The 27,742-nt window shown below is 53.3% G+C and overlaps 2 protein-coding genes across 2 annotated transcripts; both read right to left on the minus strand.

Moving 5' to 3' along the window:
• Window position 1: 1 nt before the first annotated feature.
• On the minus strand, window positions 2–18,570 carry NIBAN3 (niban apoptosis regulator 3). Its single transcript, XM_036847933.1, is given in 16 exon segments — window positions 2–989; window positions 991–1,048; window positions 3,394–3,477; window positions 5,235–5,346; window positions 6,145–6,252; window positions 6,333–6,449; window positions 7,497–7,655; window positions 9,115–9,305; window positions 9,914–10,076; window positions 10,299–10,403; window positions 10,487–10,602; window positions 11,203–11,370; window positions 13,228–13,342; window positions 13,978–14,103; window positions 17,066–17,196; window positions 18,498–18,570. Coding segments are annotated over 16 exon segments (1,977 nt in total). The 5' UTR covers window positions 18,553–18,570; the 3' UTR covers window positions 2–820.
• Window positions 18,571–21,453: 2,883 nt separating this feature from the next.
• PGLS (6-phosphogluconolactonase) lies at window positions 21,454–27,493 on the minus strand. Its single transcript, XM_036849079.1, has 5 exons — window positions 27,145–27,493; window positions 23,376–23,483; window positions 22,817–22,918; window positions 22,375–22,515; window positions 21,454–21,812 (listed from the first exon to the last, which is right to left on the minus strand). The coding sequence occupies exons 1-5, from the start codon at window positions 27,430–27,432 to the stop codon at window positions 21,675–21,677; spliced, it is 777 nt and encodes a 258-aa protein (XP_036704974.1). The 5' UTR covers window positions 27,433–27,493; the 3' UTR covers window positions 21,454–21,674.
• Between the last annotated feature and the right edge of the window lie 249 nt (window positions 27,494–27,742).

The raw sequence follows: 27,742 nt of genomic DNA on the forward strand, positions 1-27,742 counted from the left end.
CGGGACCCCGCCCCTGCCGCGCGCCTTAAAGGGGAGGAGAGCTCCTGGCGGAGTCAGCCGTCAGGGCCCGCCTCCAAACGGTCTTAAAGACACAAAGTGCCTCCTACCCTCCGCAGCGGCCCGCTCGAAGTGACGTCAATCTGCAGGCCTGCCCGGGAAGCCCAGCCGACCCCGACCCCCACCCCAAGACGCTGAGCGCTCTGAACTTGGGTCTGTGCGGTAAAGGTGTCAGAGCTCAGAATCTGCCCTGCCACCGAGCAACTGCTCCCGCCAGGATCCCAGCCTGATTCGCCATCCAACTTCCATTTGTATAAGACCCGGCTGTGTCACGAGTCGAACCTGGATAGTCAGGATCTGGTTTGGGACTCAAGATCTGAGCCTCAGTTTCCTCTGCTGCAACATGGGTTTTACCACTCTAGTTCTCGACCTCCCTGGGATGTCCTCAAGGGTTGTTGAGTACCAAGCGAGTGGGCCCTGGCGTCCCCAGACCTGGCTTCAAATCCAGTCCCCGCGTGGGCCGTCTGTGTGAGCCTCAGTTTGTCCACCTGTAGAATGGAGTCATAACGACCCCGCAGGCTTGTGTGAAGATGGAACGGGAGGGAGGTGGACGTTTCCAAAGAAATGCTACGAGGGGGCTGTTTTCCAGTAATCTAATGTGTTTTCTAATTCATCGTTTTTGTGATGCTCAGATATCTATTTATTAACGTGAGTGGTGGGGGTGGGGGCTCAATATTGTTAAGTAAAATTCAGGGCACAGATCGTGTGTCCTCAGTGTGTGCAAGAGACAGTTGGGCAAAAGGAAGGAAAGGTGAGGAAAATCTCATTCTCTTGGGGGAGGAAACCATGGAGTGTGCATTACCCACCTCTGAAAGCTGAACTGAGAAAAACACTGGGGAAGTCCCTCCCAGAACCTACTCCGGAAGCAACTGGAAGTCTTGTGATGTGAAGCTGCCAGCCTCCGGTGGACAGATGACTTTTCTGGCAAACAGGAAGGCAGTAAAAGCTCTACTCTCAGCTGGGAAACTTGATACTAAGTTAAGATTTTGGAGCAAGTAAACAAACCCAAAGGCCCACAGCAAGCTGAGAAAAAAACATCTGTAGTGTATATCAGAAAGTGTTACTATCCTTAATATACAAAGAGTTATTAGAGATCATTAAGAAAAATATAAATTCTCCTGAAGAGAAAAGTAGGTAAAAGCTATGAACAGGCAATTCACTAAAAAAGAAAAGAAAGGAAAACACAGAAACACACAAACAGTGGTAAAGAATCCACCTTCCAATGCAGGGGACACGAGCTCGTTCCCTGGTCGGGGAACTAAGGTCCCACATGCCACAGGGCAACTAAGCCCAGGCGCCTCAACTAGAGAGAGAAAACCCAGATGCCACAACTAGAGAGAAGCCCGCGCACCACAACGAAAGATCCCACGTGGCACAACTAAGACCCGACACAGCCAAAAATAAATAAATAAATAAATAAGAAACAAACATATTAATGGTCAATAAACATATTTTTAGGTTCAGTGTAGTCATCAAAGAAATTTAAAATAAAACAATGCACTCTGTGTGTGTGTCTATCAAACTGGCAGTTTTTCCTTTTATGAAAAGTCCTAGTGTTTGGAAAAGAGAATATGTACAAATGCTGCTGGTGAGAGTGTTAAAAGGCATAGCCTTTCTGGAGAGGAGTAAGGCAGAGGTGTGGGGATTATACAAGCCTTGAACTGGTACATATGCTTTGACCCAGAAATTCCACTAGTAGACATTTATCCATTGAGAATGACGATGAATGTGGGCCAAGCTTCAGCTCTGGAATGTCCCTGGAGGAGGCAGTGGGCAGAGTGGCTAGACCTCGGTGCTGGAGCCTGGTTGCCTGGAGCAAGTGCCTCTCTGAGCCTCAGTTTCCACATCTGTAAAATGGAAAGTGTCATAAGGATGCCAAAACATTTGGGCACATCAAATGCCTGGCACATAATACATACTCAGTAATTGGAAGCTTAGCAAGAATAATTTAATAGAAATGTAAAAGCACCCAGAAGATAAGTGGGCCACGGAGAGAAATGGAGGTTCACAGAGAAGCTCCTAAACACATGAGAAGACTCTCCACCTCATCCCCAATAAGACATGCTCATTAAAATGATGCCAAGACAACATTTTTCACCCAGAAGATCTGGGAATCCCAAGTCAGCTGACAGCCTGTGGGGAAATGGGCCACCTCCACACAGATGAGGGGGCACCAGGTGAGACCACTCTGGTGGAGAGCACTCTCAAGACTGCTATTGAAATGACAAACACGCATGCTCTAAACCCTGAGATTTCACCTTGGGGGATTTACCCCCTTGCATGAAAAGTATGTAAAAGGTCATTCACTATGGTGTTAGCTGTTAGTGCAAAAGATTAGAAGCAAAACCCCATCATCAATTAAATTCTGGTTAAATAGATTAAGGAGCCCATCCACAATCCTTCATCCCCAGTTGCAAATCCCCAAATGTTATGACACCCAGAAGTCTTTCTAAGATTGTTTAATCTTCATGTATCCCAGTGAGTGTGAATATTCATCAGTTTATCTGCAGCAATTGACTATGAGATGCTGCCCCCAATCAGCTAGGCAGTGTATTAGTTAGCTATTGCCACATAACAAATGACCCCCAAAGTTAGCCACTGAAAACTATACATGTTTATTAGCTCAGAGTTTCTGTGGGTGAAGAATGTGGGAGCCACTTAGCTGGGTGGATTCACAAAGCTCTCATAACAATGATACCCAAGGGGGTTGAGGAGCTGAGAGCCGCTCCAGAATACCTGCATCTGCCCTGAGTCCTGAACATCCAGATTATAAACATCTTGCCCACTGGTCCGCTTCTAGTTGGACCAGTTGCTTTCTGTCCCATTTCAGGGAAGTCCCCATGAAACATTTCCGTCTTAGGGATGGAGTTCAGGATCCCTGCACCACCAGCAGTGTCAACCTCAGCCCTACACACATTTACTGCTGCAACAAGGAGGTCTCTGTAGGGTCCTATAGTAGGAGGCCAGGCTGCCCTGGTCCTGAGCACAGCTCCATGCACCCATTGTTAAGGTGAACCCAAGGCTCCCATCACCACTATCTCCCCCACCAGTGTTGGGAACTGGTAGCCGTTGGGAGAGGCCCTATAGAGGCCTGGCAAGAAGAGATGGGACACAAATTCATATGCATGTCAGAGGATACCTCTGACACTCAGGCACACTCCGTGGCTCCCCATTGCCCTAGTTCACCATGAGCTTGGCCAACCTGGCCAAGTCAGGAGACAAGGTGCATACTGTTCCATCCAGGAACCCACACTCACAACCCTCTTGTATCCCCAGCACAGGCCCCCCGACCCTGGCAATTCACTGGCATGGGCCAAGAACCTGTGAGGTCCTCACCTGTTTCTGCCTGGTCCCATGGAAGCTCCGAGCAGCCATCCAGAGTGCAGGACATGTTGCTGGCACCAAGGGCATTTTTCAATTCTAAAATAAGAGATAGGGACTTCCCTGGTGGCGCAGTGGTTGAGAGTCTGCCTGCCAATGCAGGGGACGCAGGTTCAAGCCCTGGTCTGGGAGGATCCCACATGCACTGGAGCAGCTGGGCCCGTGTGCCTCAGCTGCTGAGCCTGCGCTCTAGAGCCCGCGTGCCACAACTACTGAAGCCCGCGCGCCTGGAGCCCATGCTCCGCAGCGGGAAAAGCCACCACAGTGAGGGGCCTGCACACTGCAGCAAGGAGTGGCCCCTGCTCGCCACAACTAGGGAGGGCCTGCACGCAGCAACGAAGACCCAACGCAGCCAAAAATAAACAAATTTAAAAATAAAATAAAATAAAAAGATAAACCCCTGGACCCACCTGGATAAGCCCCAGAATCCCAGGGCTTCCATGTATTTTCCCAGAGAGGCCACAAGAGGGCAAAGGATGGAAGAAATGTCTCAACCAGGAACTCTAAACAAGTGGCTCACATGAGCCTCTCTCCACACCTGTGCCCATGGCAGACATTGCTAGCAGATCCCCACACCTTCACTGAGCCTGGATGCTACCTACCCCACCTTCCGGCACAATGCTTCAAGCAGACATCACAAATCAATTGAGGAGGGAAACACCCCACCCCCACCCTGCCTGCAGTACATGTACAACTTCTAGGAATGGAAACCTGTTTCTGAAAATTTTTTTCCAATTAGAGATTAGCCTTTTTCCATTTAAAATGTCCCCTATTCTAAAGGAACTCGGTTCTTTTCGTTTGGCCACCCACAGAACAAGGACACTTCTCACCCTTACTTCCTGGCTCCCAGAACACTGCTATCTCTGGGTCTCCCACCTCTCTGACTGCTCCTTCTGCCTCCCTTCTTCCTCTTTGTGTCCTTCAAATCCAGGCTCTTTGGGACTCCTCTCCTTTCTCTCTACACCATCCCCAGGGTTGTGGTCCCTCCCATGCACCCAGTGACACCCCAGGCCAACAACAACCTCTGACTTCCATCTCATCTTCAGGCCTGGGCTCCGTCCCCTTGGTTGCTGCCCCTGCTCGAGTCCATCCTTTTCCCCCCAGGACCAGGCCCTCAGCCTCCTCCCTGGCTTCCAGTCTAGCCACTGTTGCCCTCTTGCTAACACACCCTCCGTGGCTCCCTATTGCCTGCCACAAAATGTCTAAACTCCTCTGCCTGTCATTTAAGGCCCTGCACATCTGCCCTGGCAGCCTGCAGCCTCCTCTCCTTCCTTCTGTGTCAGCTGTGACATTCCCTGAATAACCATTACACATTGCTCATTCCGCTGTTAGTACACGTCTCAGCAGTCATAGGCATTGGGTCAGGAAGGAACAGACAAGGCAGGAGGGAGAAGAGACAGTCAGGAGCCTCTTCCCAGCCCAGGAAATCCTAAGAGGCCTACCCCAAGTCCAAGTACTCTTGAGGCCTCAATGCCAGCCCAGAATAAAACATGGAGAGGTTGTTGAATGAGTAAATGTAAATGTCTATCCCCAGTTTTTAAATTTTGTCTCCCTTCTCTCATCCTAAGAACTCCTGCATATCCGTCACAACCCCACTCCAATGCCCCCTCCTTCAGGAAGCTTCCATCACTGCCCCTCTAGGCTCGACCACCCCAGACCCCCTCTGTCCCAGTCCTGGCCCTTAGTCAAAGGACTAGTGTTCACAGGCAGTGAGAGGCGATGGGGACCCTGGTAGGGCTCAGTATACACAGCCAGGGGTCACCAGGCTCCCCTGAGCCGTAGGGGGTGGGGCTCACCTCGATTGATCCTCTGCAGCAGGACCCCCCGGATGACATCCTCATAAATACCCTCAATGGTCAGAGCAGGGCTGCCCACAGCAAGGACGTCCCCTTCGAACTCAGGCAGCTCCTGTAACCGATGCAGGTGAGGGGCTGGGCTGGAGGGGTGGGCTATGTGTGACATGGGTTTGAGCCCCAGCTCTGTCACTGATTAGCTAGGGGAACCTGGGCCTCAGTTTCCTCATCTTTAAAATGGACTCCTTGACTCATTATTCCCTCGGGTTGTTGTGAGAATTGGTGAAACAAAGCACATCACACCTCAATGGGAATAGTACAGGTGTTTCTGCTGGGACCCCTCACAGCTACTTCCTGCCTGACCCCTGATGCAGACCCCTTCGTGGTGCCCCTAAGCCTGGGTAGCAAGGCCCCTGTGACCTCTCCCCTCGTCTACTTCCTACCCCCTTGTTCGCTAAGCTCCAGCCACACTTGCCTCCTCTCTGTTTCTCCAACACACCAGGCACAGACCTACCTCAGGACCTTTGCACATGCTGTACCCTCTGCCTGGAATACCCTTCCCCAGGACATGGCTCATGCCTTTAGTTCACTGCTTCTCAAGCATCATCTTCTCAGAGAGAGGCCCCCTAACCACTCAGCACCCTCACCATACACACACATACACTCCCCCTCTGCCTCCTCCCTTCTCTGAAGCCTGTATCACCTGCTGCTATGTGATGCATGGGACCCCACGCCAGCTCTGCAGACACAGCATTGTCATGGGAGAAGCAGAGGGCATTGTGAGGTCCCAGAAGAGCCATCCGACCCAGCCCCTTGGCTCAGGGAACAAAAGTCTCTAATCATCAAGGTGGTTCTATGAGTCTTACAGAAAGATGCTTGGTTGTTCTATAGGACCCGTCCCCCGTCAGCTCACCGCTTTGCAGCTCAGCTCCAGCTGGCTCAACACAAAGGGCAAGAAGATGCAGAGCAGCCAGCCATGGATGAACCTCCTCCGCGCTGAGCCACTATCCGACTGGAATTTCTGCAGGACACACACGGCAGCTGGTTTGACAACCCCCTGAGCACCCAGGCCCACTGCCAGGCCCTCCCCGCAGACCCCACCTTCAGCACGCGCCCCCTGACTTTCTCCAGCTGCTGGGCAGCCTGGTCACAGTCCAGAGCCGTGGTCAGACACTGGTCGGCCAGCTGCAGGAAGGTGGCCACGGCGTCAGCCATGAGCTGTGGGAAGAGATGCTGGGATGAGCCCTGGGAATCCATGCTCTTTCTGGGCCCTACGCCTGCTCGGTTGAACCCTTCTCAGCATCCAGCCTGCCCTGACCAACTGCTTCCCTCCAACCTCCTTCTTGTCCCAAGAAACAGCACTCTCTTCCTCTCAGGACTTGGGGCTCATCCAGTCAGTGCCAGGATGCCCAGCATGGGGAGCAGAGAGCCATCCATAGTCCAGGCTCCTTGGCTGAGCGCCCTTGTGCAGTATACAAACTGAACAACCGTGCCGGGCAGCACTGGGTCTTCTCAATTCCTGTCTCTTTCAGTCACCATGTCGATTAGCAGGTCCCAACCCCTTGGCTTTCAAAACACACCCTGCGCCTCTCCACCAACCCATTCTGGTTCAGACCTCCTCCCTGCCTCCTCCACTTCTGCCCCCGACAGCCCCTGCTCCCCAGGGCAGGCAGGGCTTTCTAAAAAACCTTGAATCTGGCCATGCCCCTCCCCTGCTCACACACCTGCTGTGACTCCCATTGCCCTTGGACACAGCCCAGCCCCCTGAGCCCCATACTCAAGGCCCTGACCCATCTGCTCCCCCACCTCGCTGGCATATCTCTCACATCTTTGCCCTCCCTTGAAATCTACAAGCCAATGTCTCTAAATTGCTTCACTTTCCCCAAATGTGGACATGCTCTCACACCTCCCAGGGCTTATCTACACTGTTCCCTCCACCCAGGACATGCCCCCATTCCCATTCCTCCCCCAGCTGCCCCAGCCTGGCAGTCCTCTCCTCCTGGAAGCCTTCCCAACCCTGGAGATGGATCAGGTGCCTCCTTAGGGTTCCCGTAGCACCTTGTGTGTCCCCATCATAGCCCTGTCCATCACGTGTGACTACTGCCTGCCTGGTCATGAGCTCATGTCTGCGTGACACTGGGAGTCCAGCGAGGGAGGGCCAGGTCTGTCTGGGTCATCGTGGTCTCCCTGGCACACACTTGGCACCTACTCATTGGAGGCTGCCATCCTTGCCTCGCTTCCTCCCAGCCTCCCACTCACCCTTACCTGCTGTGCGAGATCCTGGGCCCCAAACGCCAGGCTCTGTGTTCCAAAGAAGCCAAATGGTGCTGCCAGCTGCCCCAGGCGCCCCCGGCTCCGCTCCGCCTCTCGGTAGCAGGTCTGCATCAGCTCTGGGTCCCATGGCATCTCCCCAAATGAGTAAACCTGTGTTCCCATAGCAGTCAGGTAAGAAAAATACCACCAGCCAATGGAAGAGCAAGGCTAAGGACCTCATAGACAGTTCATCAAAGAAGAAACACAAATAGAAACACATCCCGCCTCAGTTGTCACCAAAATAATGCATAATAAAAGTAACTGTGAGGTATGGTGTGATGGACATAAAATGGTAAAACTTGAAACAAATGATAACATGTGGTGCTGGCATGGCTGAGGGGAAATGGGCACACTCAGCCCTTGTCCCACCTGATGTTCTCTTTGTGCTGGATCCTGGGGCTGCAGAAGTGCAATAATCCAAAGTGGTATTTGCCCTCAAACTGCTCACAGAAAAGTTGGGGGAGACAGAGTGTAGATGAACAACTGTAGTGGTGCGTTAATACTTCTGTGAGGAGGGAAGCACGTGCAGCTGCAGATGCAGAAAGGACCAGGGAAAGTTCCTGGAGGAGGTGATTATGAAATGGAGATGTGAAGATTAATAAAGGGAAACCTCATTTAAAATAAAGTCATGGCAGTTCCCTGATGGTCTAGTGGTTAGGATTCGGCACTTTCACTGCTGTGGCCCAGGTTCAATCCCTGGCCAGGGAACTGAGATCCCACAAGTTGCGTGGCCAAATAAATAAATAAATAAATAAAAATGAAATCGTTAAGTCCTGAAAGGGGTGGGGGGGGGGCTCTCGTGCACTGCCACTCCTTGCCCTCTGCAGACCCCAAACTGGAAGAAGGTTACTACTTTACCACTCCAGCAGGAGGAAGATTTTCTCCTTATGCAGTTAACAGCCCCAACCAATGAGAAACTACCACCACTCAGCCAATGAGAAACTGTCACCACCCTGAACTCTCGCTTTCCTCCAATGGACTTCAAAGCTGCCTCTCCCAATTTTCTCCTTCTTCTCTATAAAGTAATGTTCCTCCCCTTCGTTTGCCAGACTTGCCTCTGGTTTTGCCATAGCCTGCATGTCCCGAATTGCAATTCTCATGCTGCCCTCCCTTCCCAAAATGTTCTGCTGATAAAATAACTGGCTGTTTCATTTTAAAGGTCAACAGACACTTAACAAGTTGAAGGTTTCTTGGCACATAGTATGCTCTCATTTAATATCGGAAGAAAAGAGCTGACCTGCGTGGAGCAGAATTCTGTCCCAGGGAATGGGGTGGGCTGTGGCCAAACAAGGGAATGGGAGGAGGAACAATTTGTGGGGAAGGTGACTCCAGACTGATGTTACTAAAATGCTAATCTTGTCACCTTACTCCTTCCCGCCCATGTTATTAACCGTGCCCCAGTGACCATAGCATAGTGGACCACCGTAAGTAAAATGCAGCCTAGAAGAAAGTTCAGAGATTTTTAAAAGAGAAGGTTTTCAAACAAGAAAGATTCAAGGTTCACACAACTCTTCTATAAAGTTAACACACTGCCCATAGGCCCGATGAAACACGACCCACTGGACCTCACCTCCTTCCGCAGCCGGGTGCTGGAGGGGCTCCCACGCAGGTGGCGGGACAGGCAGTCCATGCCCTGGGTTAGGAGGGTCTGCACCGCCGCGAGTTCGGCTTCCACGGCGCTCAGCAGCGTCTGCGTGACCCGGGGCAGCTGCGCATCCACCTTCCTGCGCAGGCACGACTCGAGGGGACCCTGGACGTTGGCTGCGAGTGGAAGACACTGGCCTGGATCTCCTCCTCGAGGTGCTCCGCAAATTGGGGGGTGGGGGGCACGGAGTGAGGCCATGGGCTCAACAGGGTGAGGTAGACAGGAGTGCTGACTCTGAGCACCCTCCTCTACCCCATTATACAGAATAGAAAACCGAGGCCAAGTGCGATGGGGATCGGCTCAAAGTTGCACACAGAGGCAGAGTTAGGATTCCAACTCTGTTCTCTTTGTTACTGAGCTGAGTGAGAGCTATCTCCGCCGCCTGACTGGACAACCCACAACCGGAGTCAGGCCTGCTACTGCCAACGCCTCTGCCCCTCTCCCCACCCAGTCTCGGTCTCCGGGCTCCCCAGCTCCATCCCTGGCCTTCCCGCCTCCCAAGCACCCGCCCTCCCTCTTGACCCCGTCTTGAGATCTAGTCTCACCACCAAAGCATCAAGGCCTCCCCCATTTTCCCAGTTAGGCTCCACCCTTTTCTTTTCCGGCCCTGCCTCCACCGGGTCCCAGACCTTGGGCCCCTTCCCTTACATGCAAGCTGTTCCCCTTCTTCCTCTCAGGCTCCCGGCCCCGCCCCTCACATCCAGGCCACGCCCCCGGACCTCACCCTGCAGCCTCCCTAACACGCGCTCCCGCAACTTCAGCATCTGATCTACGTCTGGGCGGATAGTCTTCTCCAGGGCGGCGAGCAACTCCTCCTTTTCGGGCTGGAAGGCGCGGAGCCCAGCGGAGGCCCCGGCCAGGACTGCAGCGTGGACGGCGTCCAGTAGCTGCCCAGATCAGCCGAGGGGACCCCACACGGGCCAGGGGCGCGGTAGAGAGACGAGATGGGGCGAGGGTAGGAGGACAGAGAGAAGACAGACGCACAGAGATGGGCGGAGAGGTTGGGCGACAGTCGCAGGGAGGGCGAAGCTGAGCACCCAGGTCCGGCTCCTATCCCCATCCGCGGCCTCCCGCGTGTCCCTGCCCCACCTCCTCGACCCCATGCGTACCTTGGCCCAGGCCCAGGCCCGGGCGCGGCCGGCCCCCCGCAGGCCGGGCAGGGTCTGGGCTCGCAGCGCAGGCAGCAGCTCCCGCATCAGTACCGCAGTCAGCACCTGCGGGGGAGGTGACCATGGGTGCTTCAGTGGTCCGAGAAGGGGTCCGGGGGATCCCGGGTGCGGCCTTGCGCGGCACTGACCTCGGCGTCCGAGCCTAGGGTCACGTCGTCGTCGCCAAAGTGGCCTTGCTGCTGCCGGTAGAGCCGTATGGCGTCCAGGAAGGCACGGGCGGCTGGGGCTTGACTTCGCTGCAGGACTGAGGGGCGGCTCGTCAGTGCCCGCCCACCCCTCCCCTGCTCTCAGGCTGCCTGGCTCCCCGTCGCCTGAGAAGGAAGCCCTCCGCCTCCTCGCCAGGTCCCAAACAGCTAAGTCTCACCCACTTCCAGACCTTTGCGCAAAGAAGTGCCCTCCGCCGGGAACACGCTCCCCTAAGATTATCACCAGCCCGTAAGGGGCCTGTATACCATTTTGCAAAAGGCATCCCCTGCAGGCAGTCACAGCCCAGATCCCACTGCGGTCTCCAGTTGCCTCTCCAGTTAGGTACGCTTGTTCAGTCAACAACCTGCCCAGATGTGTCCGTCCTAATTCCTCTTCTTCACCTGGCTGGCCCCTCATCTTTTTTAGACCCCAGTTTGGACATCCCCTCCCTGATCCCCCAGGCTAAGCTCCCATGGGGCTGTGCCCTCATTACAGCCCTGGCCATGCATAACTGCCTGTTTCCCCTCTGTCATCCCCCACGATCCATTTGATAAATAAGGAAACTGAGGCTTGGAGAGGATCCCACAGCCAGCAGGAGCAGAACCTTCCGACTCCAGACTCTGTGCTCCACCACTGCCTGCCCTTTCCCAGGACCCACCTGTGCCTCGAAGCCGGATGCCGCCCTGCAGGGCTAGCCTCCAGGCACGCTGCGCCTCTGCCGTGGCTGCAGAGAAACAGAGGTGCCGGCGGAAGGGGTGCTGCAGGAACAGGGGGAAACTCACAGGCATTTCCAAGAGGGGGTCAGGCTCTTCCTGTGTATGGTGTCCTGAAAGCAGAGGAGGTCGCATCTTCATTCATTCATTCACTCTAAAATCATTCATTCACTAGGAGACAATAACCATGAAATGTGTAGAGAACCCTTACTTCAGCTCAGTCCCAGGAGGAGGTGTGCCCAGGGCAGACATCAGCAATCCATCCCAGCACTGTTTCCCAGCCTCAGCAACATGCTTAACACAGCAGCCCTAGGCAGCCACCAACAATCTCTCCTAGTTGGCATGTGGTCTGAGCCCTACTTGCTGTGGGGTGCTGGAGTCGGCTAGGCCCAGGTTCAAACCTGGCCAGACCATTTTCTAGCTCTTTGCACAGATTTTCATCTCCCTGAAAAACCTCAGTTTTCCTACCTGTAAAATGGGCTGAAAAGTGATGCCAATGACCTAGAACTGTTGGGAGGACAAAAATGAGTGAATTTATTTTGATGAATTAAATTGGAGTCTCCCAAATCCTCAGTGTTTTCTTCAGATTTCCAGAGTAATACATACAGACTGCAGTAAAATGCAATAATGCAGAAACGGCTTCCCTGGTGGTGCAGTGGTTAAGAATCCGCCTGCCAATGCAGGGGACACGGGTTCGAGCTCTGGTCTGGGAAGATCCCACATGCCGCGGAGCAACAAAGCCTGTGCGCCACAACTACTGAGCCTGCGCTCTAGAGCCTGCAAGCCACAACTACTAAGCCCACGTGCCACAATTACTGAAGCTCGCGCGCCTAGAGCCCATGCACCGCAACGAAGAGCAGACCCCACTCGCTGCAACTAGAGAAAGCCCGCACAAAGCAACGAAGCCCCAATGCAGCCAAAAATAAATTTAAAAATAATAATACAGAAAAAAGGTGGACATCCCTTGTCATCCAGCCCTTCGATCGCAGCCCCCAGAGATGATAGTAGCTGTTAACAGTTTGGGGGACATTATTCCAGATTTTAAAATCTGCACAAAGCTGTATGGAGTGCTTTTTTTTTTTTTAACAATGTGGAGTTTTCTGGTTTATAACTGGCCTTTTGCCTCCTGCATATGTCTGGGACACCTTCAGAGGCTGCACAGCTTTCCTTCCTAAGGGTCAGGCTGTAATTTATTTAATCAACCCCAAAGGATGCGTATTTGGGTGGATTCCCATGTTTTCCACATCATCAACATTTCTGCAGACTGTTCTTGTTGCTACATCTTTGCATGATTAAACAGCAGGATAGCACTGCAGTGAAGCAAAAGGTGTAATTCTGGCTCTGTCCCTTACTAACTGTGTGACAGTCCTTAGCCTCAGTGTCCCCCTCTGTAAAATGGGGTGGTTACTGATGGGGCTGCCTCCTGGGCAGATTCAATGAGATGATGCAGGCCCTCATCAGATGCATGCCAGCCCACTTATGCTGCTCCTTGCCTATTCAGAGAGAGAAGGAGGAGGAGGAGGAGGGAAGGAAGGAGAACCATCCTGGAAACACTGGACTGACCAATTACACGCTGTTAACAAGTCTGTGCAATTTTCCTGCCCACCACTGCCCATCTCCCCACATGCTTGCTGACACCATATTTTATCGTTTGTATGCTTTGCTGCTTTGATTCTGGTCCAGTGACCTAACTCCTTCACCCTGACAAGAATAGGCGTTTCTCTTTCTAGAGCGAGGCTGCTCACCCAGAGGCAATGCCGCCCCCAGGGACACTTGGCAATGTCTGGAGATATACTTGGTTGTCGCTCTTGGGATGCAGAGTGCTACTGGCATCTGGTGGGTGGAGGCGAGGGCTACTGTTCAGCATCCTGTGAAGCACATGGTGGCCCCCACTGCAAAGAATGATCTGGCCCCAGTGTCAACAGTGCTGAAGTAGAGAAACCTGCTCTTGGGGTCCCCGGGAGCCTTACCTGAGGATTCTGAGCAGAGAGTGTCCAACAGGTGGAGATATTCACTCTGGGAAGTCAGGACTGTGTACCCTGTCAGGACTGTGGAGCCCAGGGGACGGTCCCCATTTTCATATTCCTGCAAAAGGCATCCAAAGAACCGTCTTGGGACAGGTCTAAACTGTGGCTTCCATATCCCAGTGTGGGATCAGGGGAAGGTTTTGGGTTAACTGGGGAAATCCTCCACCTTACCTCCCTGCCTCCACCCTCCCTCCTTCTGTCCACCCCTCCCTCCACCCCTCCCTCAATCCCTCCCTCCTTCCCTTCCCCGTAGTAGAGCACCCAGCACCTGCTGTGTGCTAGGCCAGTCCCAAGTGCTATATGAGGACTAACCCATTGAATCCTTACAGCCCCATGTGGCATAGACCATCATCATCCCATTTCACAGAGGCGAAAACTGAGTCCCAGGGAGACAAGTGACCTGCCTGAATTCCCCAGCTGGAAAGCAGGGCACAGGTGGCATGTGCAAAGGCCTTGCATGGTTTCAACCTCAGCTCTGCTGATGACCATGAGTGAGCCCCTACCCCTGGGCCTCAGTTTATCCACCTGGCACAGCAGGAGATGGTCGGCCACCCAGGGCCAAGCTTACAGGTTGGCCCTACTTGATGATTGAAGAAAGGAGGGGGGCTATGCTGGGAACTGGACCCCAAACCCATACTGGGGAGGGTGGGATGGAGACGCCAGAGGTAGATGGGCTGCAGGCCACTCACTCACCTCCCTGTGACTGAACCACTCCAGGCGGCCGTCCCCACGCAGGACACAGAAGATTGGCTGCCACTGAGGTGGGTGGCCCTGCAGCTGGGTCAGGGGCCCTCGGTGCTCCCGGACTTGGGGCAGCTTCTGTGGGAGGAGGGGCGGGCGGATGTCAAGAACATGGGCCAGTGTCCCGGTGTCCAGACCACCTGGACAGCTCCTCCTGTGTCCCGGGTGCCACCAAGTACAGTAAGTCCCCTACATACGAATGAGTTCCGTTCCGAGAGCGAGTTTGTAAGTCCAATTTGTTCGTAAGTCCAACAGAGTTTGCCTAGGTATCCAACTAACACCATCGGCTCTGTAGTACTGTACTGTAGTAGGTTTACAATACTTTTCACACAAATAATACATAAAAAACAAACACAAAAAAATAAATAAAACATTTTTAATCTTACAGTACAATCCCTTGGAAAGTACAGTAGTACAGTACAACAGCTGGCATACAGGGCTGGCATCGAGTGAACAGGCAAGAAGAGTGACTGACTGGAGGAGGGAGAGGAGGTGGGAGATGGTAGAGCTGAAGGATCATCAGCAATAGGAGATGGAGGGCAAACTGCAATTTGACTCACACCTGACGCTGATGGAACGCACATTCACATCTTTGAAAGTTCGCAACTTGAAGGTTCATATGTAGGGGACTTACTGTACCGGTGCTTGGGCGCTGCTGGTGTGGTGTTATATTCTTTATCAAGAACGCTCACAGCCTGCACTTCCAAATATGAACTGAGGCAGACACTTTTGTTATCTCCAATTTACTTGCAAGCGGACCCTTCCCCAGTTGAGTCTCAGATGAGACCCCAGCCCTGGCCAACATCTTGATTGCGGCCTGTGAGAGACCCTGAAAGAAAGGACCCAGCAAAGCCCCATCTAGATTTCTGATCCACAGTAACTGAGATGACAAACATGTGTTGTTTGAAGCATTGATTTGGTGGTGTATTTTTACACAGCATAGCTAACTGATACAGGTGGGATTGCTAGGTCGTGGAGCAGGTGTAGTTTAACTTTATGAGAAATGGCCAGGCCTCTGCCCACAGACCCCTCCCTCAGGCAGGATGGGACATCACCCTGTTTCGTTTTCTTTGTCCCTCTTCTCACTACCTGGCCACCTGAATTGTGTGCGTTTGTTTCACTAATGGTCCCAGAGTAGCTCCTGCTACACAGCTGGTGCTCGGTAAATATCTGATGACTAAATAAACAGCATTTGTGATGTTTTGATTCTTCAGCAGGTAGTGGGAACTCAGAGGTTTATTAAATAATTCTCCATCTCTCTTCCTAGGTCTGAGATTTTTCATAGTAATAGTGTTAAAATGTTATAATAGAAATGATATACATAATGCAAATAGATAAAACAAGTATTAAAGAAAATGTTTCAACTGAAGTGAGGGGAAATCCCTCCACGCTGCTTGAACCCCAACGTCAGCTGTGCCCTGGCCCAGGGCGTTGGGACCAGCAGGAGGCAGAAGGTGCAGGTGGGGATGATGCCCAGGCCCCATGATGCCCCAAGCAGGACAAGGGGAGTCCCAGGTGGCAGGGGGCTCTGTCCATGGTGCCACAGAGCCCCCACCCCAGGGCAGGCACAGCTGGGAGAAGGGGTGTCCAAGAGAGGAAATCTCAGAGCCCTGATCGGGACAGGGGACCCAGTATCCCTTGTAAGGAGTATGGGCTCTGGGTTCAAATCTCGCCTCTGCATCTTGCTGGCAGTGTGACCTCAGTCAGGTCGCTTCACCTCTCTGTGCCTTGGTTTCCTCATTGGTCAAAGACCCATCCCCTGGGCTGGTGAGAACTAAGTTGTACAGGGCACATGGAGATCCTGGACACCATTTGCCAGCTCAGGAGACCTTTGGAGCTGGGGCTGGGCAGCTCCAAGCTCTTTTGTTCCATCGATAAGCCCTTCCTGAGCCCCTACTAAGTGCAGGCACCATGTGGGCACAAGGGGTCAGGGGGAAGGGGAAATAAGGCTTGGACCCTGTCCTCACAAAGCAGACAAATGGAGGTGGCAGACGTGTGAGCCCGGGCTGCGTCGGAGAAGCAGACAGACAGGGGTTCCAGAGGAGGTGCCCGACTCAGGTGGGGGTAATAGTAGCCAAGGAAGGCTTCTTGGAAGAAGTAGCAGACAAAGTATGGGATAGAATGGGGAGGGTGGCACATGCAAAGGCTTGGGCGTTCAGTGGGCATGCTGTGCCCTTGGGTGATGCACTCAGCCAGGCCACACCTCTTCCAACTTCAGGGCTTTTGCATTGCCTGTGCCCGCTGCCTAGAATGCCCTTCCCACTCTGGGCTTCAAGTCTGGCTCCTTCTCATCCTTTACGTCTCAGCTCAGAAGGACCTCCCTACACCCCAGCTTCCAGCCCCCAACACCGCCCTTCGTTTTGTCTTCCTAGCACCTATCAGAAGTTATCTTGCATCATGATATGTTAACTTGACAACAAACTGGTCATTTTCCCCAATTAGACTGTGAGCCCTGGAGGGCAAAGCGGGATCTGTCTCAGTCACTACTGTGTCCCCAGCATCCAGCCAGGGGTGTGGCACGCGGTAGATGCACAGTGAATGTTTGCTCAAAGAATGAATTTTGGGGACGTCCCTGGTGTCCAGTAGTTAAGACTCCATGCTTCCACTGCAGGGAGTGTGGGTTCGATCCCTGATCAGGGAACTAAGATCCCGCATGCCACGTAGCATGGCCAAAAAAAAAAAAAAAAAAAAGAATGAATTAAAAAAATTTTTTTAAGCATTTATTATTATTTTATATATTATATATTTATTTATTTATTTGGTTGCGCCGGGTCTTAGTTGTGGCAGGCGGGCTCCTTAGTTGCAGCATGCATGTGGGATCTAGTTCCCTGACCAGGGATCGAACCTGGGCCCCCTGCATTGGGAGCTCGGAGTCTTAACCCCTGCACCACCAGGGAAGTCCCAGAATGAATTTTTAATAGTCACGCCAGGTCGTGGCACCAGCAAGGACAAAGGTGTGAGGAGGGACCCTCAAACGAACGAATGAACGGCCTCCCCAGCCTCGCCCACTCAGCACCCCCTCCCCCTTTGCGGCACCCACTTTGCTGTGCAGCAGCTGGCATCCGGCTGGCTCCTGGGGGCCCAGCTCTCGGGAGATCTGCCACAGGACCGAGGCTGCCAGCTGCCCGCGGTAGCAGGGCAGGAAGTTCCTCAGCAAGGTGTCTACCTGGCCTGCAGGGACAAGAAGATGGTGACGTGGCTGAATCAGGTCCCCCCCAACCTGCCGGAGGTGGGGACAGAACAGGCAGAAAAGCCACTTACGGATTCCTATCCGCACCCCAAAGTTGCCCCAGAAGACATGCTCCAATTCCATTCACCCTTAACCCTCCATTGCCTGTTTTTATCCACATGGGGGTTGGTGGGGGGCGGGGGAGTTAAAGGATTCTGGCTTAATTTATAAACAATGTACAACACACCTTAAATGTATAAAGCATAGAAATGAATGAGTTTGACACATGTACACACCCGTGACACCATCACCGTGACCCAGATAAAAACAGATCAACTGTACCTGAAAGTTTCCTTGTGCCCCTTACTGGGGGAGATTTTCAAAATCTTTTAAAAACCTCACCCAGCACAAGGGAACTTTCTGGGGTGATAGAAGTATTCTGTATCCTGATCTAGGAGGTGATTACACAAGTGTTAAAGTTCTTTAAGCTGTTCCCCTAATATGTGTGCACTTGACTGTGTGTAAAACACATCTATCTTGCTGCCTGGAATGTGGGTCCGATGACTGGAGCTTCAGCAGCCATTCTGAGTCATGAAGTGACCTCAGGCACAGAAGCCACGCATGTTAGAACCATGATATGGAAGGGGTTGGGTTGTCTGACTTTTATCAGGCTGCCTGCCACTGTTCCCCTCTATAGGAGCGAGAAACAAATCTTTATCTCGTTTAAGCCACTACAGAAAAAAAAAATTCCAACACTTTGCAGAGTAGCTTATTAAATCCATTCATGTAATGACAACTTGGCCTTGTTTCTTAGTCTAGATCATGAGCCCCCCCCTCCATATCCCCAGTGCCCAGCACACCGTAAGTGCTCAACTGTGTGTGTGGAGGATGGAGGACACTGGCCCTTACTTGTCTCAAATCAAGAACTGTGACTTAGTCCCTGGGGTCCACACTGAGTGGCCTGTTGGTCCTTGCCCACCTGGGAGGATCATCCCACAAGATCTGGCTAGGCTTGGGGCACTTCCCACCTGGCTCTATGCCCTCCACCCCAAACCCATGCCCTGAGTAGGGTTACCAGATTTACCAAATAAAAGTACATGACACCAATTAAATTTGAATTTCAGGTAAATAAGGAATACATTTTTAGCATAAGTATGCCCTCATGCAAAATTTGGGACATAATTATACTAAAAAAAGTATTCATTGCCTCTCTAGAATTCACATTAATAGGGCATCCTGTGTACCTGACAACCCAGCCCTAAACCCCACCCGCCAAAACCTGGCTCCTTCCCACTCCACTCACCCCTCAGGTGCTGTTGCTGTCGCTTGTCCAAGGGGCTCGAGGGCCGCCCACCCATCCTGCTACTGTGTCCTGGGCTCCCCTGAGAGTGAAGCAAACACCCCCCTCCTCCCCACAACCCCCCAGGTTCCTCAGCTCAGGGGCACCCTGGGAGCAAGGTGACCTGAGGGGCCTGGACGCTGCGGAGACCAATGCCTGGGGTCAGAAGCCAGAGCATGGTCCTGGTGAGGTGTGGGATGCCTGCTCCCCGCCCAGCCCCGCCCCCTGCCCCGCCCCACCCTGCACCTGTGTTCTCCCAGTTCCCCTGTGGCCAAGTTCCCTAGAACTGGTGGCTTCTGTAGGGGCTGCCCCAGGTGGGAGGCGGGGTGGTGGGAGACAAAAGTCCTAGCTGGCCTTGGAGGACGGATGCAGGGCAGGTATCTGGCAGGACCTGAGAGCAGTTGTTGGTGTGGGGTGGCAGGGAAGGGGGGCTGGGCAGAGATGGGGCAGCTAAATCCTGTACCTATCCCTTCCTGGGTGACTCCGGATCCCAAGAGGATCCAGCCCAGGCCCAGCACCAGGCTGGGAAGACAGAAGTGGGCTGACACGCCGGGTCCCTGGGGTCAGTGCTGGGGTAGGGGGAGCGGGTGGGGAGCCACTGCTGTGCCGTGGACTCGTGGGCTGCTTCCCTTCGGTTCCTGCTTCGCCAGTCCATTCTCTATCGGCGCATAAAGCCCTGGACTGGATCGGATTAGTTGGGTCTTCCCGCTAGTGGCACCTGCTGTTGCCCAAGCACGGCCAGGCTGCTTTCCTTCCAACCCTCTACTCTGCTCTTCTCAATCTGTTTCCGCTCAGCCCCGTCCCACTTCCTCACTCTCACATCTGAGTGATCAACCCAGACAAGACGTTGAAGGAAACTTCACTTTCTGTGGTTTCGGCTTTAAGGTTTCAATTCCCACGTGCCTCGCCCACCAGCCTCCCCTGGTCCCTGGAGCCAGGCAGAGCTGATAGGTGGGCCATGAGCAGACGCACTCTGGGCAAATGCTGCAGCCCTGACGCAAAGAAGCAGCACCTCGGCGCATTCAAGGCTCTGAGCAGGACTGCAGCATGGCCAGGTGCAGAGGTCACGACTGGCCCTGGGTGTGCAATGGGAGCTCGGCCAAGTGAGTGGGCAGGGGATTGAACTGTGTCCCCCAAAAGGATATGTCCACAGGCCACTATCAAAAAAACAGAAAACAAGTGTTAGCAAGGATGAGGAGGAATTGGAACCCTTGGGCACTGTTGATGGGAATGTAAAATGATACAACTGCTGTGGAAAACAGTATGGAGGCTCCTCCAAAAATTAAAAATAGAACTACCATATGCGTTATGAACCAGCAATTCCACTTCTGGACGTATATCCAAAAGAACTGAAAGTAGGCTCTCGAAGAGATATTCATCCACCTGTGTTCACAGCAGCATTATTTACAATAGCAAAAACACAGAAGCAACCCAAGTGTCCACTGACCGGTGAATGGATAAATAAAATGTGGTATATCATATCTTAAAGAGGAAGGAAGTTCACACACGCTACAACATGGATGAACCTTGAGGACGTTATGCAGAGTGAAATAAGCCCGTCACAAAAAGGCAAATACTTTATGATCCCAATTACATGAGGCACTTAATAGCAGTGAAAATCATAGAGACAGAAAATAGTATGGTGGTTGCCAGGGCCGGGGAGAGGGGAGAATGGGGAGTTAGTGTTTAATAAGTACAGAGTTTCAGATTTACAAGATGAAAAGAGTTATGGGGACGGATGATGGTAATGGCTGCTTAAAACTGTAAATGTATTTAATACCACTGAACTGTATACTTAAAAATGGTTAAGATGGTAAATTTTATGTTATGTGTATTTTAACACAGTTTACAAAAAAAGAATATGTCCACATCCTAACCCCTGGAAACTCAGAATGTGATCTTATTTGGAATAGACATCTTTACAGACAAAATGAGTTAAGGATCTTGAGATGAGCTCATCCTGGATTTAGGGTGGTCCTATATCCAATGACAGGTGTCCTTATTAGAAGAGGACAGGAGGGAGGGCTTCCCTGGTGGCGCAGCGGTTAAGAATCCGCCTGCCAATGCAGGGGGACACGGGTTCAAGCCCTGGTCCAGGAAGATCCCACATGCCACAGAGTAACTAAGCCTGCAAGCCACAACTACTGAGCCTGCGCACCACAACTACTGAAGCCTGCACACCTAGAGCCCATGCTCCACAAAAAGAGAAGCCACCGCAATGAGAAGCCCACGCACCCCAACAAAGAGTAGCCCCCGCTCGCCACAACTAGAGAAAGCCCATGCGCAGCAACAAAGACCTAATGCAGCCAAAAATAAATGATAATAAATAAAATAAATATTTTTAAAAATCTTATCTATAAAAAAAAAGAAGAGGACAAGAGGGAGTTCCCTGGTGGCCTGGTGGTTAGGATTCTGGGCTTCCACTGCCATGGCCCGGGTTCAATCCCTGCTCTGGGAACTGCAAGTCAAGCGGCATGGCCAAGAAAACAAACAAAAAGAAAAACAAAAAAACAAGACAAAAAAAAAAAAAAAGGAGGACAGGACACAGAGAGACACACAAAGAGAAGGCCATGTGACAACAGAGGCAGAGATGAGTGATGTGTCTACAAGCTAAGGAAGGCCAAGAATTGCCAGCAGCTACCAGGAGAGAGACCTGGGATAGATTCTCCTGCAGAGCCTCCAGAAGGATGTAACCTTCCTGACACCTTGATTTTAGACTCCTGGCCTCATGAACTGTGAGACAATAAATGTCAGTTGTTCGAAGCCACCTGGTTTGTGGTACTCTGCTATGGCAGCCCCAGGACACTCATCCAGGGTGCCCTTCCCTGCCCTCCACGTGCTGGGATGAGGGCTGCAGGTCAGGCCCTCCACCCAGGGACCAACGGTCCCACTGCCCACCAAGGACCACGAGACAGCGGAGACTTCAAAGAGATGTTCCTTTTAATAACTGAGTCACCCAGAGGCACGGCCCATGGGCTGAGCCCCTGGGCAGGGCTGGTGGCCAGACCCTATCAGCTTCCAGTGGCACCACTCGGCTTTTCTAAAATGAAGCCTGGGGTGGGCTGGCAGCAGGGCCCAGACTGGGAAGATCCCGGCCTACTCGGGCTGTGCGTGGTCCCAGCTGTAGCATCTCGGCACCAGTTACAAAGTGGAATGCTTCTCGAAGGGCACGGTCAGGAGTCGGGCTGCTGCCTCGTCCAGGAACCAGCAAAGTTTCCCAGTGCGGGGCTGGACCAGGGCGGCGGGGAGCGGGTTTTCCTCCTTGTCCTCCAAAATGCGCTGTGTGGAGAGGGCAGGAGCGTGGGGCCCTGCCCGCACCCCGGCACCCTTGGACCTCTCCTACCCTCAAGAGGTGATATCGCCCATCCCGGATGTCCTAGCTTCAAGCAATCAGGAGGGATGGGGTCTCTTCCTTTCTATCATCTGTGACTGTTTAATATGGGGGTCAGCACACCTCTTCTACAAAGACCAGAGAGTCACAATTTCGGCTCTGCAGATCACACTCCGTCTCTGTTGCACCTACTCAGCTCTCCTGTTACAGGGCAAAAGCAGCTTTCTAAAGTGCTTGATTTCTTTATTTCAATGGTTTTCTATTTAACAATTAAATATATATGTATATGCATTAAGTGCTACAAATTTACCTCTGAGCAGTTTTGGTCTCATCTCGTCCATTTCATTTCATAATTGTTAACTCCTAACTAGCCTGTATTTGCAGTTTTCATCTCCCCTTCAACCCAAGAATTACTGAAATATCCTGGGATCTGGTGCTTTCAACACAGTAGTGTCTAGGGCCATATTCTATGCCTACAACCTTCTTGGGAAGGGGGCCCTCAGCTGTTACCTTCAGAACAGCTGCCTTGCCTTCTCCAGTTGCCACAAAGATGATAGTTCGAGCTGCGTTCAGCACAGGAAGTGTGAGGGTCACGCGCTGTGGAGGTGGCTTCGGGGAGTCGCTGATGGGGGCCACAATCTTCTCCCGCTCCTGGGGAGGGAGGCCCAAGGTAGAGACAGGAGGACAATGTCACTTGACCTCTTGAGTACTCACACATGCCAAGTACTGTCCATCCATCGTTCCATCCCGCCCTGCTAATCCTGTGGTACTTGATTTAAGGTTCCTGTTTTAAGATGGGTGAACTGAGGCTCAGAACGGTCAAGCCCGGTGGGCATGCCTGTTGGCAGAGGCTGACTCACAGCATGCTGTAGGCACCTTCCAGCGCTCCGGAAGCCCCAGATGGCAGAGGCTGGGGCTCAGACGTGAGCAGGGCCTTCGTGGGTGTGCTCACCTGCAGGAGGGGGTGGTCTGGGAAGAGTGAGCAGGTGTGACCATCGGGACCCACACCCAGAATCAGCAGGTCGAAAACCGGGATGGCGTCCCCTTGGAAGGCCTGGGTGAGGAAAGAAGACAGTCCCAAGAAGTTGTGAGGGAAGGGCGCAGAGGACACAAAGAAACAGTTGTCAGAAAAACAAGTCGCTGTAACCCAGTGAGAAACGCTCAGCCTCACCTGCAAAAAAAGGAACCCTTATCTACAAGGTTCCACATTTCACTGTCCAACTGGCTGACAGTGTGGGTATACAACTGTCCCCAAGATGTGAAGACCCAGGCCCACTACCAGGGTGTCAGAGACCAGGCCGCCTTTGGGGTCTCCCAGGGCAGGGCTGTGGCCTCTCAGAGTGGGGATTCTCAAAGGGGGCTCTGCAGGGTGAGGCTGGGTCTGCTGACCGCCCCCAGGGAGAGTTTCTGCCAGTGATGAGCACACAGTGCCCGCAGCGGGGCGGCTCCGGCACTCTGGGAGAGGCCATCGGATGGACGAGGGCTCGCCGCAGCTGCTCCGAGGGACTCACCTGTCTCAGCTTCTGGGCATAGTCCTCAGCTGCCTCCTCCACGGGCAGCTCGGGGTTAACGGTGATCACCTGGCTGTCGGGGATCGGCAGCCTGGAGAGCAGGTGGGTCTGCGGCAGACGGAGGCACGGTGTCACCAACAGAAACACACAGTCTGTGGTGGCGTGGGACTTGCACCTATGACTGCCTGGATCCTCCAGGTGAGGACATGGCTGTCATTATACCCACTTCCCGTGTGAGTGAGGGTCCCAGTGGATCCCAGCGGCATTCCGCCAGGGGTCTTTCAAGTCCATGGTGTTTGGGGGTCTCCTGGCTCCAGCCTGCACCTGTGTGGCCACACCACAGCCCTGTTCCTAAACCCCCAGGGTGGGGGAAGGGGGGGTGTGGGATGAATTGGGAGATTGGGATTGACACATACACGCTACTATGTATAAAACAGATAACTAATGAGAACCTACTGTAGAGCACAGGGAACTCTACTCAGTGCTCTGTGGTGACCTAAATGGGAAGGAAATACAAAAAAGAGGGGATAAAAACAACAACACCAAAAATAAATAAATAAATAAATAAAAATAAAAATAAAATAAAATAAATAAATAAAAATAAAAAAGAGGGGATATATGTGTACATATAGCTGATTCACTTTGCTGTACAGCGGAAACTAACACAACACTGTAAAGCAATTATACTCCAATAAAAGTAAATAAACAAACAAACATACCCCCAGGGTCCTTGGGCCTTCAGGATAAAACCTAGCCCCTCTCTGCCCTCCACGAGGCCCTGCTGACCTTCCTGCCTCAGTGGGTACACCAGCTGCTGACCCTGCCTGGGAAACTCTTACACATCCCTCAAGCTGCCTCGTCTGAGCAGCCACTCCTGCCTGCACCTCCCCCATACTGCTGCCTGGTGGCGTGACACGTAATTGTGAAAAGCACTGATTTCTCTTCTGGGCTGCCACTACGGGGTGAGCGTGCCCAGCACATAGCAGGCACCCCAACCTAGGATCCGTGGGTTTAATGCAGAAGCACCTGGAATCAGGCCTCCCGCAGGCAGAGGGCTCTAGCCCTCTTTCATGAGATGAGCCCCAGAGCCTTGGATCTGCTCTGGGATGGACGCTGGCAACCCCCACCTCGGTGCCTCCTTTTAGGCAGGGACTAGCTCAGCCCAGGCAATGCTGAGCTGAACCACAAAGTAAAAGCAGGTAAACAATATAGTTTTTGGAGCAGTGGGGGAAGGCGGCAGGGACATGGGATAAACCCGCCAGAACTTATGGTGCTGACCCCCCTGAATGCTGGCCTGAGTGTGGGCTCTGTGTTGAGGGTAATGGGGAGCCAAGGAGGGTGTGTGAGCTGGGGAGGAGCACGATCAGATCCATTGTTGGAAAGACCTGCTTTGTCCAAGGTCCCCATCTATACACACCCTTGGAGATTGTACTGAGCAAAGCCGGATGGAGTACGGGTGCCCCATTTCTGTCACGTGAGTCCCCTCCTTAGCTGCCCTCCCCCACAGGGTCAGAGCCATTCCCTCCTCCTCAGCTTGGACTTCCAGGGAGCCCAAGGCTGGGCATCGGTTGGGCAGGTTCCTAGAAGTGGAACTGCTGGTTGATCGGGTGGGCTCTCTCTAAACACTTTGTAGGTGCTGAGGAACCATCCCCGGGAAGGTGGCCCCAGCTAGTCCTCCCAGCCTGGACAGCAGAAGGCCCATAGAACAGGGTGAGCCATTCACGCTTAGAGAGCCCCAAGGTGCCCGGGGTCCATCCTCAAGGAGAGGAATACCTCTGCATCCCTGTACCAGGTTGCTTAGTGGCCCCCCCAAATTCATGTCCACCTGGAACCTCAGAATGTGGCCTTATTTAGAAAGAGGGTCTTTGCAGTTGTCATTAGTTAAGATGAAGTCACAGTGCATTAGGATGGGCCCTAAATCCAATGACTGGTGTCCTTATAAGGGGAGGACACAAAGAGAAAATCAGAGGAGAAGATGATGTAGAAGCCGAGGCAGAGGTTGGAGCGATGCAGCCACAAGTCAAGAAACGCCTGGAGCCACCAGAAACTGGAAGAGGCAAGGAAGCATCCTCTCCTAGAGCCTTTGGAGGGAGCATAGCTCTGCTGAAAACACCTTGATTTTGGACTTCTGGCCTCTAGAACTGTGAATCAATGCCTGCTGTTTTAAGCTACCCATTTGGTGGTACTTTGTTACGGCAGTCCCAGGGAACTAATACGATTCCCCTCACGGGGGAAATGGCAGGAGCAAATCCTCGCCCCACGTTTGTTCCCACCGCACAGCTTTTGCCTCTACTCTACGCTCTGCCCCAGCTCACCTGTGGCGGGCTCCTCACATCCTTCTGGTCACAGCCCAAACGTCACCTCCTCAGAGCCCCCCAATGCCCAGCATCCTGGCTGAAAGATGCTCCCCCCTCTTCCCCGGCACTTCCTATCATCTTACACTATTATCTTTCGTCCAAACTGCATTACGTTATGGCTCTGAGTGGATTTCCCTTATTTATTGCCTTGTGTGTTGGTGCCCCTTGCCCCACGACGAGCCCTGCGAGGGACCTGTCCCTAGTGCTGGATACATGGACACGCATTGAATATCCGTGCAACTTTCTCTTTGACTGTTTTGTTAGAATTCTGTTACTTGAGCAAGTACGGCTTTTCTAATTAAAAGTCTTTCAAAGTCACGCAAAGTAAAAAGAAACAAGAGCCCACTTTTAAATTAGGCTCTGGGGGAAGACACACAGGAAAGCAGACTTAAGGGTGGCCCCTGTCCCTGCTATGGGTCCCAGGTGCTATCTGGGGGGCTGGGCCAGGCAGGTTCATACCCCGGCTCCCTCACTGGTCACTAGGTGACTCTCCTCTTCTGGCCTCAGTTTCTCCATCTATGAAATGGAGGTACTAACAGCCCCCGCCTCATAGGCTATTGTGGGGTTTCATCAGGTGATGGATAAAGCGCTTAGTAATCAGTAAACCTTCCTGCTTATTACCAAAACAAACAAAAAACTATCAGCTCAAGCTTCTTTGTGAAGAGAACTTAACACATCCAGGACCTGAGCGACCTGAGGCTTCTGGCCAAACCTGCCCCTCCCACACTTTCCTGGGCGGGTTTTCCTCCTCCATCCATGGCAAGAAGAGTTGACTGAGACGCGGGGGGCTGCGGGGGAGGTGTGGGCACCCAGCTCAGACCAGAGATCCTCCAAGCCTCAGTTTTCCTGCTTGTAAAACGGCGGGCAGGGGGTCCCCTGATTCTATAGGAGTATGGGGCCCCAGGCCAAAGATAACCAGTCACGGAGTCATCAGCGCCACAAACTGTGTGGAGACCATCGAGAACTCGTCCAGGTTACAGATGGGGAAACTGAGGCCCAGGTTCCACACCAGATCCCTCCTACCTGGCTCTTCCCTACGAGCCTGCGGCGCCTGACCTTCTCTAGGTCCCTGGAATGGACCACTCTGTTTCACCTCCACGCCTTTGCCCATGCCATTCCCTCTACCTGGCTACCGGATAAAGCATCAAGAGAGACTTCAAGGTCCCCACTTTCCACCCGGGTGGCAGTGGAGGTGCAGCCCAGATGGGACCTCAGGGCACCCAGCAGACCATTCCCAGCTCCAGTCCAGATAGAGGCAGACGGCACGGTGTGACCCTGCAATACCCCCCGTAGCCTGGTTCAGGCGGTGGGCGCGGCCTTCTCGAAGTGACCCCCGGTGGCCCCCGTAGCCGGGCTCAGGCGATGGGTGCGGCCCTCTCGACGTGACCCCCGGCGGCCCCCGTAGCTCTCACCCGGTAGAGGCCGTACGTGCTCTCGGCGTGCTCGAAGGGCACGAGGCGCTCGTCGCAGAAGCCCAGCGTCCAGCGCGCGAGGCTGGCGGGCCCGGCGGGGGCAGCGGCAGTGGGCAGCTCGCGGGCCAGCATCGAGACGAGGCTGCCGCCTGACAGGCCGAGCGTGAAGCGGGCGCGGGCCCCCGCCAGGCAGCACGCTGCCTGCTGCGCCACCAGTTGTGCCAGCGACGCGCCCAGCTCTTGCGAGCTCGAGAAGACCGAGATGAGGCCGGGGGCCGGCGCGGCCATGGCGACGGCGGCAGCAGGAAGGCGGAAGCCCTCCCGGCAGCCGCCAGTGCGCCTGCGCAAAGCCTGGTCCTGGTACACAGCTCTCGGTGCCTTTGGGCGGCTGCCTGTAGCACATGCGCAGTCCCACGAGTGAAATCCCGGCGGGGTCGGGCAGCCGGTCCGGCCGCGCTCATTGATTCTTTGCACGCTCATCGAACTCTTTCCTGGGCTGCGGCAGGCGGAGCAGGTGCAATTGTGCTCAACCTCCCGGTATCAGGGCGGGGCCAGAGAAGGGAGCTCAGAGCTTCCAGGTTCGGGAAGAGGGGGACCT

The sequence above is a fragment of the Balaenoptera musculus genome, chromosome 3 (genome assembly GCF_009873245.2).
Source record: "Balaenoptera musculus isolate JJ_BM4_2016_0621 chromosome 3, mBalMus1.pri.v3, whole genome shotgun sequence".
NCBI classification, from domain to species: domain Eukaryota; kingdom Metazoa; phylum Chordata; class Mammalia; order Artiodactyla; family Balaenopteridae; genus Balaenoptera; species Balaenoptera musculus.